Genomic DNA, 16,608 nt, shown 5'->3' on the forward strand with positions numbered 1-16,608 from the left:
TAAAGAATAAGAGATGATCCCGCTGAAATATATAAGATCCTGAGGGGACTTGACAGAGTGGATAATGGAAGAATAGTTCCCATTATGGAAGAATTAGAACTGAAGGATGCTGGTTAAAGGGGTCTCCCATTTAAAATATACATATGGAGAATTATGTTTACTCTCAGTGAATCCGGAGTCTTTGGAACTCTCTTTCCCAGATAGAGGTGGATAATTCTGGACTAACAAGGGAGTCAATAGTTATCAGGGTTAATCAGATCGACCATGATCTTTTTGAAAGTAGCAGGCTGGGGGAATAAATGGCCTACTCATGTTCCTAATCTATATGTTTATATAAAATACGTTGTGATGTCCTGAAGGTAGGATAACATGATATATAAATGCAAATGCTTCTTTCTTTAACATATTAAAGAAAAGTCAACTTTTATGTATCACCTTTCTATTTCAGTGGTTTTCCATAGTGACTCAACAGCTTGTGAGCTGCAGGGTGAGAGTAGTCCTTGGGAACTTACCATTTCTCCTGGATCATTAAGCTTATAAGAAGGGGCACATGTAAAATTGTTGATTGAACTTTAGTCGCCAGTATTTAAGGCCCTTCTTTCTGGTAGTTAATACTTGGATCCAAACTGTAACTTGTTAAATGACTCCTCATTGTCCCACTATTGGAGGTGCTATGTGGTCTTCTGAAGCTGGTCTCTTAAGAGAATGTTTCAACTTTTCTAATGGGTCACAAAACTGGAATTTATGAAAATTATAAAGCTTTCATTTGTCCAGTGGGTTAATATTCGAATAAAAGCAAAATAGTGGAATGCTGGATATCTACAATAAATACAGAAAACATGGAAAATGTTCAGAACGTCAGGTAGCATAAGTGAAGCCAGAAATAAAGTTAACACCTTAAGTTGATTACCTTTCATCATAACGCATGTCCCACCGTTTTTGTTAAACCTTTCTCTTTCTTTTGAGATTGCCTGACTTGCTGAGTATTTCCGCATTTTCTGTTTCTATTTATCATTTAAACAAATTAATTGGGTACAATCCTATGCAATATATCATATTCTATTACAAGTTTGGCAAAAGGGTATACTTTGGGTGTCTTTGTTTATGTTTCCTGGTGAATAGCAGCAAGAAGTTATCAATCACAACTATGTCCAACTACCAGCCCAAGTTTTTATTTGGACAGTCAGCAGCAATTTGAATGTGCGTGGTAGTATTACCTGCTAGTGTCTATGAAAAAATACCAATTAGTATGATCATATTTTATAGTAAAACACAAAACAGTGAGAAGAATCAAACAATTGTGACCTATTGCATAAATTGTTAGAAAGTGTGTATTTTCCAGTATTCATATTTCTGCTTTTTGTCAGAAAACAGCTGATTGCAGAACTTGATCAAGATGACAAGGATCAACTGAATGCTACACACCTAACACAGGAATACCAGCAGCTTGCTGAAGAAAATCACTCTCTGACTACCTACCATTTACAGTGTAGAGAACACCTAGAGAAACTTCAGGTGCTACTGCAGCAGCAACAGGGATCTTCCTGACTCCACACAGGCAGTCCTTCATTTATGACATACAGAATGCTGGAATAGCTATGGAATTTTCTTTGAGATTCACTGAATCAAATGGAAGAGTTTGCAGTAAGGAGAGCAGAAACCATCTTGCTAGTTTACTGATTTACTGGAAGCTGATTTGCAGCATTGCTGTAGTGTTTTTTCCAGATGAGGTTTTCTTTCTATATGTATAAGGTATGCTGCAACATTTCGATTTTGCTAGTATAAAAGAATACACTAAAAAAGGGGTTAAAAACCCCTGAGGTTGTAAACATGCAAATATTAAATGCAATGCTTTTGATTGTAACAAATTGAGAACATGAAAAAAACATTTGTATAATGGTCAAGTAAAATGTAAAAGAACCATATATACGTCAAAGCAGAAAATTCTTACATATAGTTCTTTAAAATTCAGTTATATTAAAATCTATTTCAAAAGTCAACTTTTTGAATCAACAGTGCATGCATGCAACAAAAATGTGAAAGTTGTTTGCTCGAGATTTCAAAAGCAATTCTTGAAACCCTTGTTTCTCTTTACATTTTGGTCCTTTGCAAATTGAAAATCTGCACTTGCAGAATGAGTAAACATGCAGTACTTTTATAGATTGTGTACATCCAAAAATTTCTATATTTACTCTTTCAATCATTTAAGAATACACAGTACAAGAAGTGCAAATGTACAGTGTATTAAAGTTATGATCTTGTTACATTTTTATACATATATAGTTGAGCAGTTGTTATGTTTTATTTCTTGGAGGACACCTGTAGCAGTCTGATACCATGTTTTACAAGGTGTAATCACACCACATTTTATCTAAAGAACACAGTGATATGTGGAATATTTTCATCATTTTCCATTGCTTATTAAATCACTTTTCAGTGTATGGAAACTCCTCTTTAACAGTTGTTATGAGATGGATAACATATATTGTGAGACCTGCAAAAGATGTTAAATACTCAAAAGACTTTAATAAGAAACTCAAAATTGGTCTCCAGTGGTTACTGTATCATTTGAGATGGTTGTACAGTTACCTACAATTTTAATAAAACTTGTGGTGACATGACTTTTACAGGTAATTTATTGACTATATGATATATCATAAACGTGTGTAAATTGGGCCTAATCATTTGGAACTGGAACTAGATCAGTGCCATTCAATCTCTACATCTTCAGTTTTGTGTCCAATTTTCTGTTCTTATAAGGCACCAGAAGTGCTTGTCAGTTTGTGGATAGGTATATTGCAAACAAGGTCAAAATGACACCATAGAGTTACTCACACAATTTCCAAGCATTCAAGCGTGTATAGCACGATTGCATTTATCTGTCCATATTAAATCCTAAGAGTGCATTGTGGAAGTAGATTTAATGAATCATATAAGAAGATTGGAAGAAATATAGGATTGTTTTTCTGTCAAGTCTCATATTTTTACCCTGTTACTGCTTGGATTATCAAAAACTTTTTGCAAGAGTTGTCCAGGCACTGCTTTTACAGGATAACCAACAACGAAATGCTGGACTGCACCAACCAGATGGTTTCCCCACAACAGTTTTCAGGTAAAGCTGTACATATTCCCAATTATCAGAGGATTGGTCTGTGGCAGTTTTCTTTTACAAGGAGTGCAGTTACAGTCTTGAGTTGCATAAACCAAACTTACCTGCAATCAAACACTTACACAGGCACTGCTAATCACTGTCAAATTGCAAATTGATTACGTTACCACTGGAAACCTCTGCAACATAAGGTAAACAGCTGAATACAGTTACTCAAAGCAAGTGAATGATTGCTTTGTTTGCTCAAGCGAATGATTTAATCTCCTTCATATTGACAACTACCAGCAGCATGAGAGGACTGTATAGTTTCACCAAGTGACAGGACTTCCAAATGATGATGGCTTGCAGACAGCCGCACTAAGTCAGGTCTTCCCAAAATTTTTCCCACTGTGATCCCATTTCAAAGGCCCCTTTCAAGACACAGACATCTCTCCTTCCTTGCAAACGCCAGGCTGAAGAGCAACCATGTGAACAGGTAGGCCATCAGGGAGCAGCAATGGGAAGTCCAGTTTCCATTAATATCTGGGACTCATTAACAAGCTCTTGGCTGCTTTCAAAATCAAATCGGCTGGGAAATCTCAGAAAGCAGTTACCCATCTCTCAAAAGCAGTGGTGTCAGCGGTGACAATAAAATCAAATCACAAAAGGTGTAATATCTACCCATTTACTTCCACCCTGCTCACTATCCAAGGCTCCAGGCACACCTTCCAGATGAAGCAGCAATTTACTTGCACTTCACCCAACCTAGTCTACTATATTTGTTACTCACAATGTGGTCTCATCTACACAGGGGAGATAAAATGCAGACTGCATGGCCATTTTGCGGAACACCTATGTTCAGTCTGCCACTTCAACATACCACCAAGTTTCCTGGCCGACATCTCTGCCATGGGCCTGCTGCAGTGCTCCAGTGAGGTTCAGCACAAGCTGGAAGAACAGCATCTCATTTTCCACTTGGGGACCCTCAAACCTTCAGGACTCAATATCGAGTAATAATTTTAGGGCCTGAGCAACTTGTCCCATGTCCTTTATCCACCCTCACAACCCAGGTCTTGTCATCATATGGACTGCTTTCATCACAGCCAACCCATTTTCATCTACTTACAGTCCCTAGTATCAGCTTCTCTGTCTTCCTGGCTTACCAGCCTAACTGCCCTTCTCTCCCTCCGGGGTCTGTCTCCACCTATTGTTTACTCCTTTATCTCTCCACCCATGCCCCCCCATCCCATCTTCAGCACACATTCCACCTTTTCCTAGTTACTATCTAGTTATGACAAAGGGTCACTGGCCTGAAACATTAACTTTGTTTTCTCTTCACAGATGCTGCCAGATCTGAAAAGTTTCTTCATAAATGTCTGATTTTGTGTCAGAATTTGTTGCCTGGTCTCAAGTAAATGAATGTTCTGGGATGGTCAGCTCCTTAGGAAGAAGGGAAAAGTCCAAATGTGCAGGAAAGGAGCCTATACATAATTTGTGGAGTGGAGACAAAATAACTAACTTTACGGGGATAAATTGATTCTCCACTCACTGGTTTCAGCCCATCAGCAAAATCATAGATTTCCACTTACACCAGTGGATATATGACAATCAAATACTCAATTTCATCTTGTTCCAAATATGTATTTTGGTGTTGTTCTTGGTGCCTCCAACTGAAATTGCAGGCAGAAGATAAGTGTCCTGCTCCCTTTTAACTTTCTCTCCATATTGTGCTCTACCTGACCAGGGGTATGAAGCCCCTCTCCTTATTTCTCTGAAGAAGCTGGCCAATATCCAAACCATGTCTGCTGTTTAAGCCTTTAAATCTTGATTTCTGACTTCAGTCTCAGCAAAGAAGTTCATCCATATCATAAAAAATGACTAATACCAGAAATATTTGCACAGTCAGCGGACCAAAGGCATGGCTGCAATCTTCTGACTAAACTTTCAGCTGATTACAAAATTTAGGAGGAAATATCAGAATCATTTTTTAAGGGGAATTGCCAATGAAGGCATTTTTGATGCTTTCTTACTGTTTGAGAGCTAGTGAAAAGTGTTTGGTCAGACAGTTGCCACTCATGTATACATTTATATTTGTTAACCGGGAAGTAAATTTAAATCTGCAAGTTTCTTTACTGTGACTGCTGTTAAAAGGGTACTGTGATGAAGAAATTTTGAATTGTAATTTGAGCTAGCAAGCATACAGATTTGCTATGATTCACACAATAGGCAAATCTTAAAGGCAGTATTTTCATGGAAAATATCCTGTCACTGGCCCAATGAAAACTCAACAGCATGGCTTTGAGCCAGAAAGTTCAGCTGTTTGCACTGGTGCTAGAACAGGTGGGAACATTTCCATCTAGATGGTGGAAATGACCAGTTATCAATTTGTAAAATTGGGAACTGGTGTAACCTGCTAAGTAAATGGGAAGGTAGGATCTCAGTTTAATTTCTTGACCTTCAGATGAAGCGTGGAACCAAAGTCTTGTCTGCCTATCCAGGTAGGCAATCATGATCTTATTGCAGTATTCAAAGAATGGACCAATTTACTTCCCTCAAAACAGAATGTGAGAAACAGATTAAAAAGCCATTTAGTTCATTGCTGTTTATGGGATCTTTCTGCATGCGACTTGTTTGGTACATCTGCCTAACAAACAAAATTATATTTTTAAAGTAATTTATGAGAAATGTTTTGATACTTCTGAGGCCTAATAAGCTACTAGATTCTTTACTAGGAAACTAATCCACATGAGAAGAAATACTCTATGGTAGAAAAAGAAACCCTGGTATTAATACTGGCTGTCAAACATTTTGAAGTATACATCTATTGTGCCACAGACAGATGTTGGCAAATGCTGATCACAAGCCCTAGCATTTGTGGAAAACTCCAAGAACCAAAATGTCAGACTACATTCATGGAGTTTGTTATTACAACCTTGTCTTTTAAAGATTATTCACATTGTAGGAAAAAAGTATGTAATTGTCAGTGCTTTGTCAAGAAAGTAATCTTGTTTGAATTGTCTAAGCACTGAATAGTCATCATAGGTGATTAAAAATGTTACATGCAAAGAGCAAATGTCTCAATTTTTAATTTTTTTTGCTTTATTAACATTTTACAATAAAACAAGGGGTGGAAGTGTTAAGAAAATGTTTTATATTTAACATTCTTTGGAGGACTTTTATTTATTCCTCATGGGACATGGACCTCGCTGACTGGCCAGCATTTATTTGTTTCTAGTTGCCTTTGAGAAGGTGGTGGTGAGCTGCCTTCTTGAACCTCTGCAGTCCGTATGCTGCAGGTTGACCCACAATGCCATTAGGGAGGGAATTCCAGGATTTTGTCCCAGCAACAATGAAGGAATAGCAATATATTTCCAAGTCAAGATGGTGAGTAGCTTGGAGGGGAACTTGCACATGGTGATGTTCCCATGTATCTGCTGCCTTTGTCCTTCTAGATGGGTGTGGTCACGGGTTTGGAAGGTGTTGTATAAGGATCTTTAGTGAATCTCTGCAGTGCATCTTGTAAATAGTACACACTGGTGCTACTGAACATCACTAGTGTAGGGAATAGATACTTGTAGATGTGGTGTCAATCAAGTGAGCTAATTTGTCCTGGATAGTGTCAAGACTCTTGAATGTTGTTGGAGCTGTACTCATCAGGCAAGTGGAGAGTATTCCATCACACTCTTGACTTGTGTCTTGTGGATGGTAGACAGACTTAAGGGAGTCAGGAGTTGAGTTACTTGCTGCAGTATTCCTAGCCTCTGACCTGCTGTTGTAGCCACTATGTTTATCTGATGAGTCCAGTTGAGTTTCTGGTCAATGGTAAACCCCAAGTTGTTGATAATGGGGGATTCACTGATGGTAACATCATTGAATGTTAAAGGGTGGTGATTAGGTTTGGAAAATTTCTTTACTTCAAGTTTTGTAGAAATAGCTGGAGTGGTTTCTTTAAAAGAGGTCATTGAAAATGCACTTTAGACATTGGAGATTTTTTTAAACAAAGTTTCTTGTAAATGACAAGATTGGTGATAACTATTTGCCTTGTTGTAGAACCCTGTTGGGCTATTTTGAAAATCAACTGGCTTGGAGAGGTCGAGACAACAAGGTGCAGGGCTGGATGAACACAGCAGGCCAAGCAGCATCATAGGAGCAGAGAGGCTGACGTTTCGGGCCTAGACTCTTCCTACTATCTCTGGCTTGGAGAGGTTTTTGTTTCACTGGTTCACTTGGAAGAAAGCTTGCTAATACAAGCTGAGTTGTGGGGAATGTTTGCTAAGAACAAGCTGTACAGCCAATCTGACATTTCTGAAAAAAAAACACTCTTGTTGAGTTCAGGATGAAACCTATTTGTTCCTTTGAAAGACGTCCCAATATGTATTTACTGAGCATGTTCCGTCTGCAAGACTTCAAAGGCAATTGTGATTGATTGTTGACTTGAAGATATGTGCCAGAACAGCTGAGCAACAAACTCCATAACATTCTATGCTGTATCCAAGGCATAGAATACAAGAGCAAAGATGCTATGCTGGGACTGTATAAAATATTGGTTAAGGCCACAGCTGGAATATTATTTACAGTTCTGTTAACCACATTATGGGAAGGATGTGCTTACACTCCGGAGGGTGCAGAAGAAATTTGCCAAGATGCCTCCTGGGCTTAAAGGTCAAAACTACAAGGAAAGATTTTGAATTGTTTGGGATTGCTTTCTTTGTGTCACACTTCACTGGGTTAATACACTTAAAATCAGGCCCCACTATTCCCAGAGTTGTCACAAAAGTTAAAGATTTTATCAAAGTATGTAAGATTCCCTTTTAGAATCAAGTTAACAAAAAGCATGGATCAGATTTCTGCACTTAACGTAAGTGACTATTTATGACAAATGAAGAGATTCTACCTACAGGTATACAACTATGAACTATTGACATAGTTAAAATTGTAGTCAATTTATAAAACAATGCCTACACATGTAGACACACATACATGAAACAATCTAGTGTTTCAGGTGGAGAGAAAATAGGGAATGCAGTTCAATGTAGAATTTGAATTCAATAAATATCTGGAATTAAGAGTCTAATGATGACCATGAATCCATTGTTGATTGTTAGAAGAACCCATCTGGTTCAGTAATGTCCTTTAGGGAAGGAAACTGCCATCCTCACCTGGTCTGGTCTACATGTGACTCCAAACCCACAGCAATGTGGTTGACTCTTAACTATCCTCTGAGCAATTAGGGATGGCAATAAATGCTGCCCTAGTCAGTACCCTACTTGTGAATGAATTATAAAAATGATCCCTATCCACAGGGTTAGCTGAGATCATTATTTTGACTTGCCAGGAACTGTTGCTTCTCAGTCTCCCTTCTCCAAGCACTTTCACTGGCTTACGGAAAGCACAGAGCAATTGGTTCACAGCTTATAAAGTCTCTGAGTTATTAGTTAAAAACAATGGCTTACAGCAACTGATGAGTCAAAGTAAATGGGCTTTCTTCAGGCTTTAGGTGTTTCTCACAGCAGAAAAAAGACACCACCTACCCTTTAGGAGGTCCAAAGCACTTTTCCTTTAATTTTCTTCCTGGTCACATGAGTCTCTGAGGCCCGTGTGCATTAGCAACTTCCAGAATTGACAGTCAATACAGTGTGCCAAAGATTTTCACTGTGCATGGAACCTTGGAGCTGCTAAAGGAGACGTTGGTCCAAAGGCTTCTGGCCATTTTGTTTACACCTCGAATCTGATCAGCTAGCTGGGAACCAATCACATAGTTGCTAACAGGCAGAAGGCCTGTGTCATTGACAACTCTTTGTCACTCCACAGGCTAATCAACTTGTTGTTGGCCGAATCTCATTTTGTACACTCCTTGGTGCCAATACACCTGCAACTAAACATCCCCCAATGCTTGAACAAGCAGGACTGTAAACAGCACTTAGAATAAGCGCTGGTCACTTGCTTTGTAAACAGTTCAGCAACCCCTTCTACAATCCTTGTTTTTTCTAAAAAGGTGTTTTTCCCATTTCAGTCCACATTCAAAATTTAGAAAAATAAAAAGATAGTGGCTTTATATTTTAAGCAACGTAGGTTGAGAGGGAACCTGATATAGATATATAGATTAAGAGGGGTACAAAGGGACACTTAGTTCCATTAGTAATGGAGCCAATAACCAGGGAGCATTGATTTAAGGTAAGAAGTAGAAGGCTAAGAGGAGACTTGTGGAGTATTTTATTCACACACAGCATGGTGGGAATCTGGAACTTACTTTCTGAAAGGTGGATGAGTTAGAATTTTTTGCAATATTGAAGCAGCATTTAGATATTCACTTGCATTACCATAGCCTCCCGGTCCATGGGTCAACAGCTTGAAAATGAGGTTGGTGTAGTCAGATCTTTGTTGACCTGTGTGGACACATGACTGAATAGCCTCCTTCTGTGCTGTAAACATCATGAGCCTAGCTTTTTGCCTTTAGGAATAACCCACTGGCCAAAGTGTTCTCATTTCACTGCAGGTCTGGTAGCACCTGTGGAGAGAGAAACAGAGTTAACATTTTAAGTCCAATATGAATGCTTCTTCAGCTAGTGTCATACAGATGAAGAGTCATGTTGATTACCAAAAAACTGAAAGAACTATGATGTTGGAAATCAGAAAGAAAAACAAAAACAGAAGTTGCTGAAAATACTCGACAGGTCTGGCAGCATCTGAGGAGATAAATCAGAGTTAACTTTACAGGTATCGTTCTGAAGAAGGGTCACTGGACCCAAAACATTAACTCTGGTTTCTCTCCACGGATGCTGCCAGACCTGATTTTTTTCCAGCAATTTGTGTGTTTGTTTTTTTTTCATATTGATTACCAATGGATTACCAAGGGGCTGAAAGATTATCAGAGCTATGCAGGAATATAGAGTTGTGGTTAAGATCAGCCATGATCTTATTGAATGGTAGAGCAGACTGAAAGAGCTGAGTGACCTACTCTTACAGTCATAAAGTCATAGAGTCACACAGCATGGAAACAGACCCTTCAAGTCCAACTCGCCCATGCCAACCAGATATCCCAATCTGACCTAGTCGTATTTGCCAAAATTTGGCCCATATCTCTCCAAACCCTTCCTATTCATTTACCCATCCAGATGTCTTTTAGATGCTGTAATTGTGCTTATCTCCACCACTTCCTCTGGCAGCTCATTCCATGCATGCACCACCATCTGCATCAAAAAGCTACCTCTCAGGTCCTTTTAAATCTTTCCCCTCTCACCTTATGCCTATCCCCTCTAGTTTTGGATTCCCCTACCCTGGGAAAAAGACCTTGACAAATCACCCTATCCATGCCCCTCATGATTTTATAAGCCTCTAAGTTCAATCATCAGCCCCCAATGCTCCAGAGAAAATAGCCCCAGCCTCTCCCTGTAGCTCAAACCCTCCAACCTCAGCAACATCCTTTTAAATCTTTTATGCATCCTTTCAAGTTTCACAACATCCTTCCTTTAGAAGGGCAACCAGAATTATACGCAGAATTCTAAAAGTGGCCTCTCCAACATCCTGTAAGGAAAAATCAGGTGAACCTGACATCAGTGGTGGGTAAGTTGTTGGAGGGGATCCTGAAGGACAGGACTTACATGTATTTGGAAAGACAAGGACTGATTAGAGTTAGTCAACATGGCTTTGAGTGTGGGAAATCGTGTCTCACCAACTTGCTTGAGTTTTTGAAGAAGTGACCAAGAAGATTGATGAAGGCAGAGCAGTGGACATTGTCTATAGAGACATTAGTAAAGTGTTTGACAAGGTTCTGCAAGACTGGTTAGCAAGGACAGACCACATGGAATATGGGGAGAGCTAGCCATTTGGATATAAAATTGGCTTGAAGGTAGGAGACAGAGGGTACTGGAGGGTTGTTTTTCAGACTGGAGGCCTGTGAACAGTGGTGTGCTGCAAGGATCAGTGCTGGGTCGACTGCTTTTCATCAAATATATAAATGATTCGGATGTGAATATAGGAGGCATGGTTAGTTAGTTTGTGTGTCATCTTTCACTTGAGTTCCTGCACAAACACAATCAAGCAGCTTAATGGCAAACTGTACCCCCAACATAACTTTGATTTGATTTGATTTCTCATAAAGTTTCTGATACATGCTAGGAATTAATTTTACAGGTATCTCCACCCTTCAGCTTTGTATCCAAGCAAGCTGTGTATTATGTCAGTGCCAGTCAGCATTGCTGCTGTTAGGACATCATTACCAAATATGTTTGTGACACAGTGCAATGCCAACAGAGTGGGTTCAATTCCCAACCCGGCTGAGGTTACAGTGAAGGACTCTCCTTCTCAACCTCTCTGTCACCTGAGGAATGTTGACCCTCAGGTTAAACCACCACCAGTTGTCTGTCTCTAAAGAGAGAGCAGCCTCTGGGACTATGGCGATTTTACCATACCAAACCTCATCCTCTCTCAATATTGGGAGTCAATGGGACATTCCAGGATTAAATCATGGACTCAATACAAAATCAGCACTTTCTCAGGAAACCAGAAGTTGTAGATATAACGCACACTCTCCATGCAGCCAGTCTTATGACAGAGTCTGAAGGAGGGGAGCGACGTTCCACTCTGAATTAATATTCAACTTCTCCTCTGTCTTTCAAGTAATGACATTGAAGATGATCTCCCATCAAAAACAAGGTCTGAGAAGCAAAGATTGAAAGTTCAGCTCTCACCCACAAAAGCAAATGAGCAGACTGTAAATCTGTCAATATGAAAAAGTAAGTCAGGCTGGACATTAACTCTGTTTCACTCTCCACAGATGCTGCCAGGCCCACAGAGTTTCTCCAGCACTTTTCAGTTATTGTTTCAGATTTCTGTCATCTGCAGGACTTTTATGACCAAAATCTTTGTGTAAACCTATCTAAATGGACCACCAGGATGTGTTGCCATTAAGGGGATAGTGCATCATATTTTGAGCAATTTTTGTCAGTGACTTTGCTCCTGGATTTATTGCTAAATGGTTTGGCTTGCATTGTTATCACAACTGGGTTCTGGTTGTCTTCAGTAAAGAGCTGGACAGCACCTGGGTGCAGCTAGTGAGCACGGACTGATTATTGACATTAATTACAGGACAGAACTTAGCCAAACTCCACCAGAACCATCTGTCCCCAAATTCCAGAAAGATGTGATCTGACACCATCATCGTCATTAACCCTTTATACTACACGGTTCTAGTCTCATGGTCTCACCCCCTCCTCTCTTCCAGGATCCCCCATTGGAGGAAAATATCCACTCACAGGATCATAGAATTAGGCAGTACAGAATCTGGCTGACAAACAAGAGGCTGGAAGAACACAGCAGGTCAGGCAATATCTGGAGGAAAAGAGCAGTCAATGTTTCAGGTATTACCCTTCCTCAGGACTGGATGTGGGGGTAGGTGGAACTGCAGCTAAAGAGATGGGGGGATGGAGCGGAATGGTGGTGATAGGTGGACACTGATGGTAGGTATGACCTGGTTGGTTAATGGGAGGTATGAATCCAGTTGGTGGCTGGAAGGGAGGGTCAGAAGGTGGAATGGAAGGGAGGAGGTGGCACTGGAAGACGAGGTGGGTGATGGGTGGGAAGGTTATTTGAAATTAGAGAACTCAATGTTGAGTCCTCTGGGCTGTAGGGTGCCCAGGTGGAAGATAAAGTGTTGTTCTTCAAATTTGCATTCCGAGTCTCTGAGACACTGGGGAGGCCAAGGACGGACATGTCGGAAGGGGAGTGGGGTGGGGAGTTGAATGGGCAGTGACCGGGAGGTTAGGTTGGCTGTTATGGGCCAGGCGGAGTTGCTCGGCGAAATGGTCACCTAGTCTATGTTTGGCATCACCGACGTAGAAAGGACCACACTGGGAGCACCAGATGCAATAGACGAGATTGGAGGAGATGCAGGTGAAGCTCCATCTCACCTGTTCCTTGTTCATGTGCTCTTTATTTGAAAAAAACAATTAGGGCCGAAAAAAAAAAATTCACAGGAAGCAACCATCACACACACTTACTTACACTCAGCTTTGTCCCCACTTTGCTTCCAGGAGTGGAAACTTGGAGAAAAGGGCTACCTACTGAAGAGATGGTTATTCCTATCTGTGGGGAACCCATGGCGTTATCCAACATCTGCCAAGGGAAAGTTGCAGTACCATCAAGCAAACCTTTGCTTCCTTGAAGATGCGATGAGGGACGTTAATTGTTCTGGTGGATCACTTCACTATGCCCCAGCAAACATCCAGCAAATCATGCACTGCACAACCTGAGTTTTCAGAGGGGAGGGCATTGAACAATAAGAACATGGTGGACCAGAAAACCTGTTCTAACAATGAGGATGAGACTGAGGCTGCTAACCAGGTGATGTGTGATAAAACACCCAATAAAATACAAGTAAGGTCCAAAGAGATACATTCCTTTATGCAGCCCCGCTGCTTCATTCTGCTATCTACCACTGTTTGCCCAGGCCACATCGCACAGAGATAAGGCTGAAGCTTTGACCACATGCAGTGTTGTCCCTTGCACCCAGCTCCTAGAAGGATCCCAGGTGTCAGTGGAGCAAAAAATGGAAAATAACACACTAATACACTAATGTACGGGCTGATACAGGTTTTAAAAGAGAATTAGATGAATAGTTGAAGAAAAAAATCTATATTGATATGAGAAAAGAGTAAGGGAGTGGGACAAGCTGGTTGCTCTTTGAAGGAATTGGCATAGATTTGACGGGCTGATTAGCTCCTCTGTGCTATAGTTGTTTTGTTCTAAGTCTCTGTTATCCTGACTGTCATTGTGATGTCCAGTATTGAAGGCCTTTTGAAATAACAAACGATTTTATGAGGGTTCTGTGCGTAGTTTAATGAAAAAAAAGGTATCGTGATTTAACAAGAGGTATTGTGGTTTGTAAATCAGTTACGCAGTTTTGGCTGGCGTTAGTACCTTACACTAAGTGACATACCCGGTTGTTGTTGCTCTTTTGAGTATAATCTTTCACGACATGCTCGTGTGAATCAGTTGAGAAATGAGACGTTAAACGATCCCAATGATCACACGTCAAAGTACATTTCACTTCTGTGAAAGAAAATCCTACCCGGTATCAGGGCAGTGGCTCAACTGGCTTTTGGACCTGAATATAGCGTTTTCAGCAATTGGAGCTTTGTACGGTACACACTCCCACATTGAAATTACACGAGCTTTGTCCTAATCGCTCCACGTATGAAATCTCAATCGATCTGTATGAATGAAAGAGAGGCGTATCCAGCAGCTTAATGCTGACATCTTTCTGTCACTTGCAATCCACATGATCCGATCATTTACTGTTATAACCAGCGTACCTATGTCCCAAACAAAAATCTCAAATCCCCAGGCATTAGCAGACTCTGTGTACTTTTTGACTTTTGATTAATAGCAGCTATTCGGTTCCGCCTGCTGCAATTCTCCAGTTTTTAAGTGAAACAGAAACAAAGGTATAAGCTACCATCAGCACGCTGTTAAACTGGCGCTCACTGGGCGGAGTGACAGAACACTGGGTCCATTCACAACCAAATCGTCTTTCCACACCTCCTTCTTGTTTGTTCTCCCCAAATCCTCATTACATTCGCCTATTCCCCCCTTCCATCTCACCATTCCAAATTCAGTCAGTCGGGGTTCAGTTGGTTGCTCTCTCACCTCTGAATTAGAGTTCAAGTCTCACTGCAGACTTGGTAAAAATCCAGGTTGTCACTTTACTGAAGTACTGGCGGACCGTTGCACCATCCCAGATACCAACCTTGCAATGAAACTTTAAAACCGAGGCTCACTGTTGCCCTTTCATAAAAGATCCCATGCACTATTTGAAGACCTGGGGAATTGTTTCCAGACCGATTTCTTTTCCAAATTAACATTAAAAACATCAATAACATAGAAGCAAAATACAAATGTTGGAAATCCGAAATTTTAAAAAATGAACTAAACTCAGATCTGACAGTATCTATAGGAGAAATATACCTTACATTTTGAGTTAAATATGGCTGAAATTTTGTCCATTTACCCTTTCATCACAAAAACAAATCAGTTGATTGTTATCAACCTGCTACGTGTGGGAAATTGAGATTTGTTATCAAACTGAGAGATCACACTTTCAGATGTATTCAATTTTTTCCGTTAACTGTAAAACTGAGATGCGATTATCGTTTCTTCCTTCTCTCTCCCTTCTCACCTTCCCTTCATCCAGTCCTCCTCCTACCCCTCGTTTCACCATCCCTCTTCCTTCTCTCCATCTTGTCTTTTCACCATCTCTCACTTCATTTTTCTCTCTCCTGTCGTCAATCACCACCGCCCCCCCGTCTGTCTCCCTTTCTCTGTTCCCTCCCTCTCTCTCAGTCCTCTCTATACCATTCCTCCTCTCTCCATGTTATATCTTTCCACCATTCCTCATGTTCTCTCTTTCCCCTCTCCCAATATCTCCGTCCCTTTCTCCCTCGCCCCTCTCTATTCCCCACTCTCACCCCTTTTCTGTCATCCACTCTCCACTCCCCTAGTCTCTCCACCCCCTTCTGTCTGCTCCCTTTCTTTCTGCTCCCCAATCTCAGCCCATTTCTCTCAATCCGCTTCATTACGATCTTTCCACCATCTCTCACCAATCCCTCTTTCTCTCTCCCACTCACTCACGTCCCCCAACCCACGCTCTCCCCTCCCTTTTCACCCTCCCCACCCACACTCTACCCCATCTCTTTCCACTCCCCCCACCCAGTTTCCCCCTCTCTTTCCACTCCCTGTGCTTTCCACACTCCACCTCCCTTTCCACTGCCCCATTTACACTCCCCCTGTTCCGTCCCAGCTCGCTCTCCGTTCCCCACTCACACTTTCTCCTCTCTCTCTCTCTCCCTTCCCCTCGGCCAAGTTTCCTCGACTCTCTGGTGGACGATGACATCACCCAGCCGGCGAATTCCGGGGGCGGGGCCACGATTTTACGGCAGTCGACCCGCGACCAATGGGCGTGCAGCGTCAAGTGAAAGGTCCGTCGACTGGGCCGGACGCGATGGGTGGGAGGCGGGGCTCCGACAGTTCCCGCCCCTCCGCCGTGGTGTTTGGTGTGGTCACGTGAGGGGGCGGGCAGTGGACGGTTGGAGCCTGTGTGGGGGAAAAAAGGAAGAAAATCGAGCCCGATCGGCGGTGAGTGAGGAACCTGGGTCACAGTTAGAGAGAGCCTAGTGTTTGAGTGTCTTTTTGGCGGCATGTGTATAAGGTGAGGGAGTATGTTGGAGTGGGTTCGGTTGGGGTGGGGTGGCCGTCACTGCTGTGACTGCCGGAGGGGCTGGTGCTTTGGGAATGGGCCGGGCCGCTCCGGCTCTCTCTCTCTCTCTCTCTCTCTCTCTCTCACACACACACGCACATACAGCACCACCGCGGCAACTGCAGCGGCTCCCGGACCCTGTGAGCGCCGCTGTGGGTCAGGCTGTCGCATTGAGCCTAGGATCCTCCGTCTTCCCCGAAAAGCCTCCCGGAGCCTGACTTCCACCACCTCCCCCCCCCCGCCCCAAACTTAAAAGAAGTTTGTTTTT

The 16,608-nt window shown here is 41.7% G+C and overlaps 1 protein-coding gene and 1 long non-coding RNA gene across 15 annotated transcripts in view; one reads left to right on the forward strand and one right to left on the reverse strand.

Annotated features, from left to right (window-relative positions):
- The window catches only part of LOC109933410 (map3k7 C-terminal like), a 70,468-nt gene extending 67,847 nt beyond the window's left edge, over positions 1–2,621 (forward strand). For all 3 annotated transcript variants that reach the window (XM_048603348.1, XM_048603349.1, XM_048603347.1), the window contains one exon: positions 1,368–2,621. In XM_048603348.1, coding sequence (XP_048459305.1) covers positions 1,368–1,548 — 181 coding nt within the window. In that variant the 3' untranslated portion in view covers positions 1,549–2,621. The remainder of the gene's footprint in view (positions 1–1,367) is intronic.
- The window catches only part of LOC125484476, a 54,246-nt gene extending 38,227 nt beyond the window's left edge, over positions 1–16,019 (reverse strand). For 2 of the 12 annotated variants that reach the window (XR_007263313.1, XR_007263322.1), the window contains exons 1-2: positions 15,908–16,019; positions 8,620–9,596 (exon numbers count right to left, since the gene is read on the reverse strand). This is a non-coding gene — a long non-coding RNA (uncharacterized LOC125484476). Of the gene's footprint in view, positions 1–8,619; positions 9,597–11,614; positions 11,746–14,024; positions 14,299–14,734; positions 14,933–15,052; positions 15,745–15,907 lie in introns of those variants that run through there. The other 10 variants (XR_007263323.1, XR_007263315.1, XR_007263319.1 and 7 more) reach the window with 10 other exon arrangements.
- Between the last annotated feature and the right edge of the window lie 589 nt (positions 16,020–16,608).

The sequence above is a fragment of the Rhincodon typus genome, chromosome 11 (genome assembly GCF_021869965.1).
Source record: "Rhincodon typus isolate 14 chromosome 11, sRhiTyp1.1, whole genome shotgun sequence".
NCBI classification, from domain to species: Eukaryota; Metazoa; Chordata; class Chondrichthyes; order Orectolobiformes; family Rhincodontidae; genus Rhincodon; species Rhincodon typus.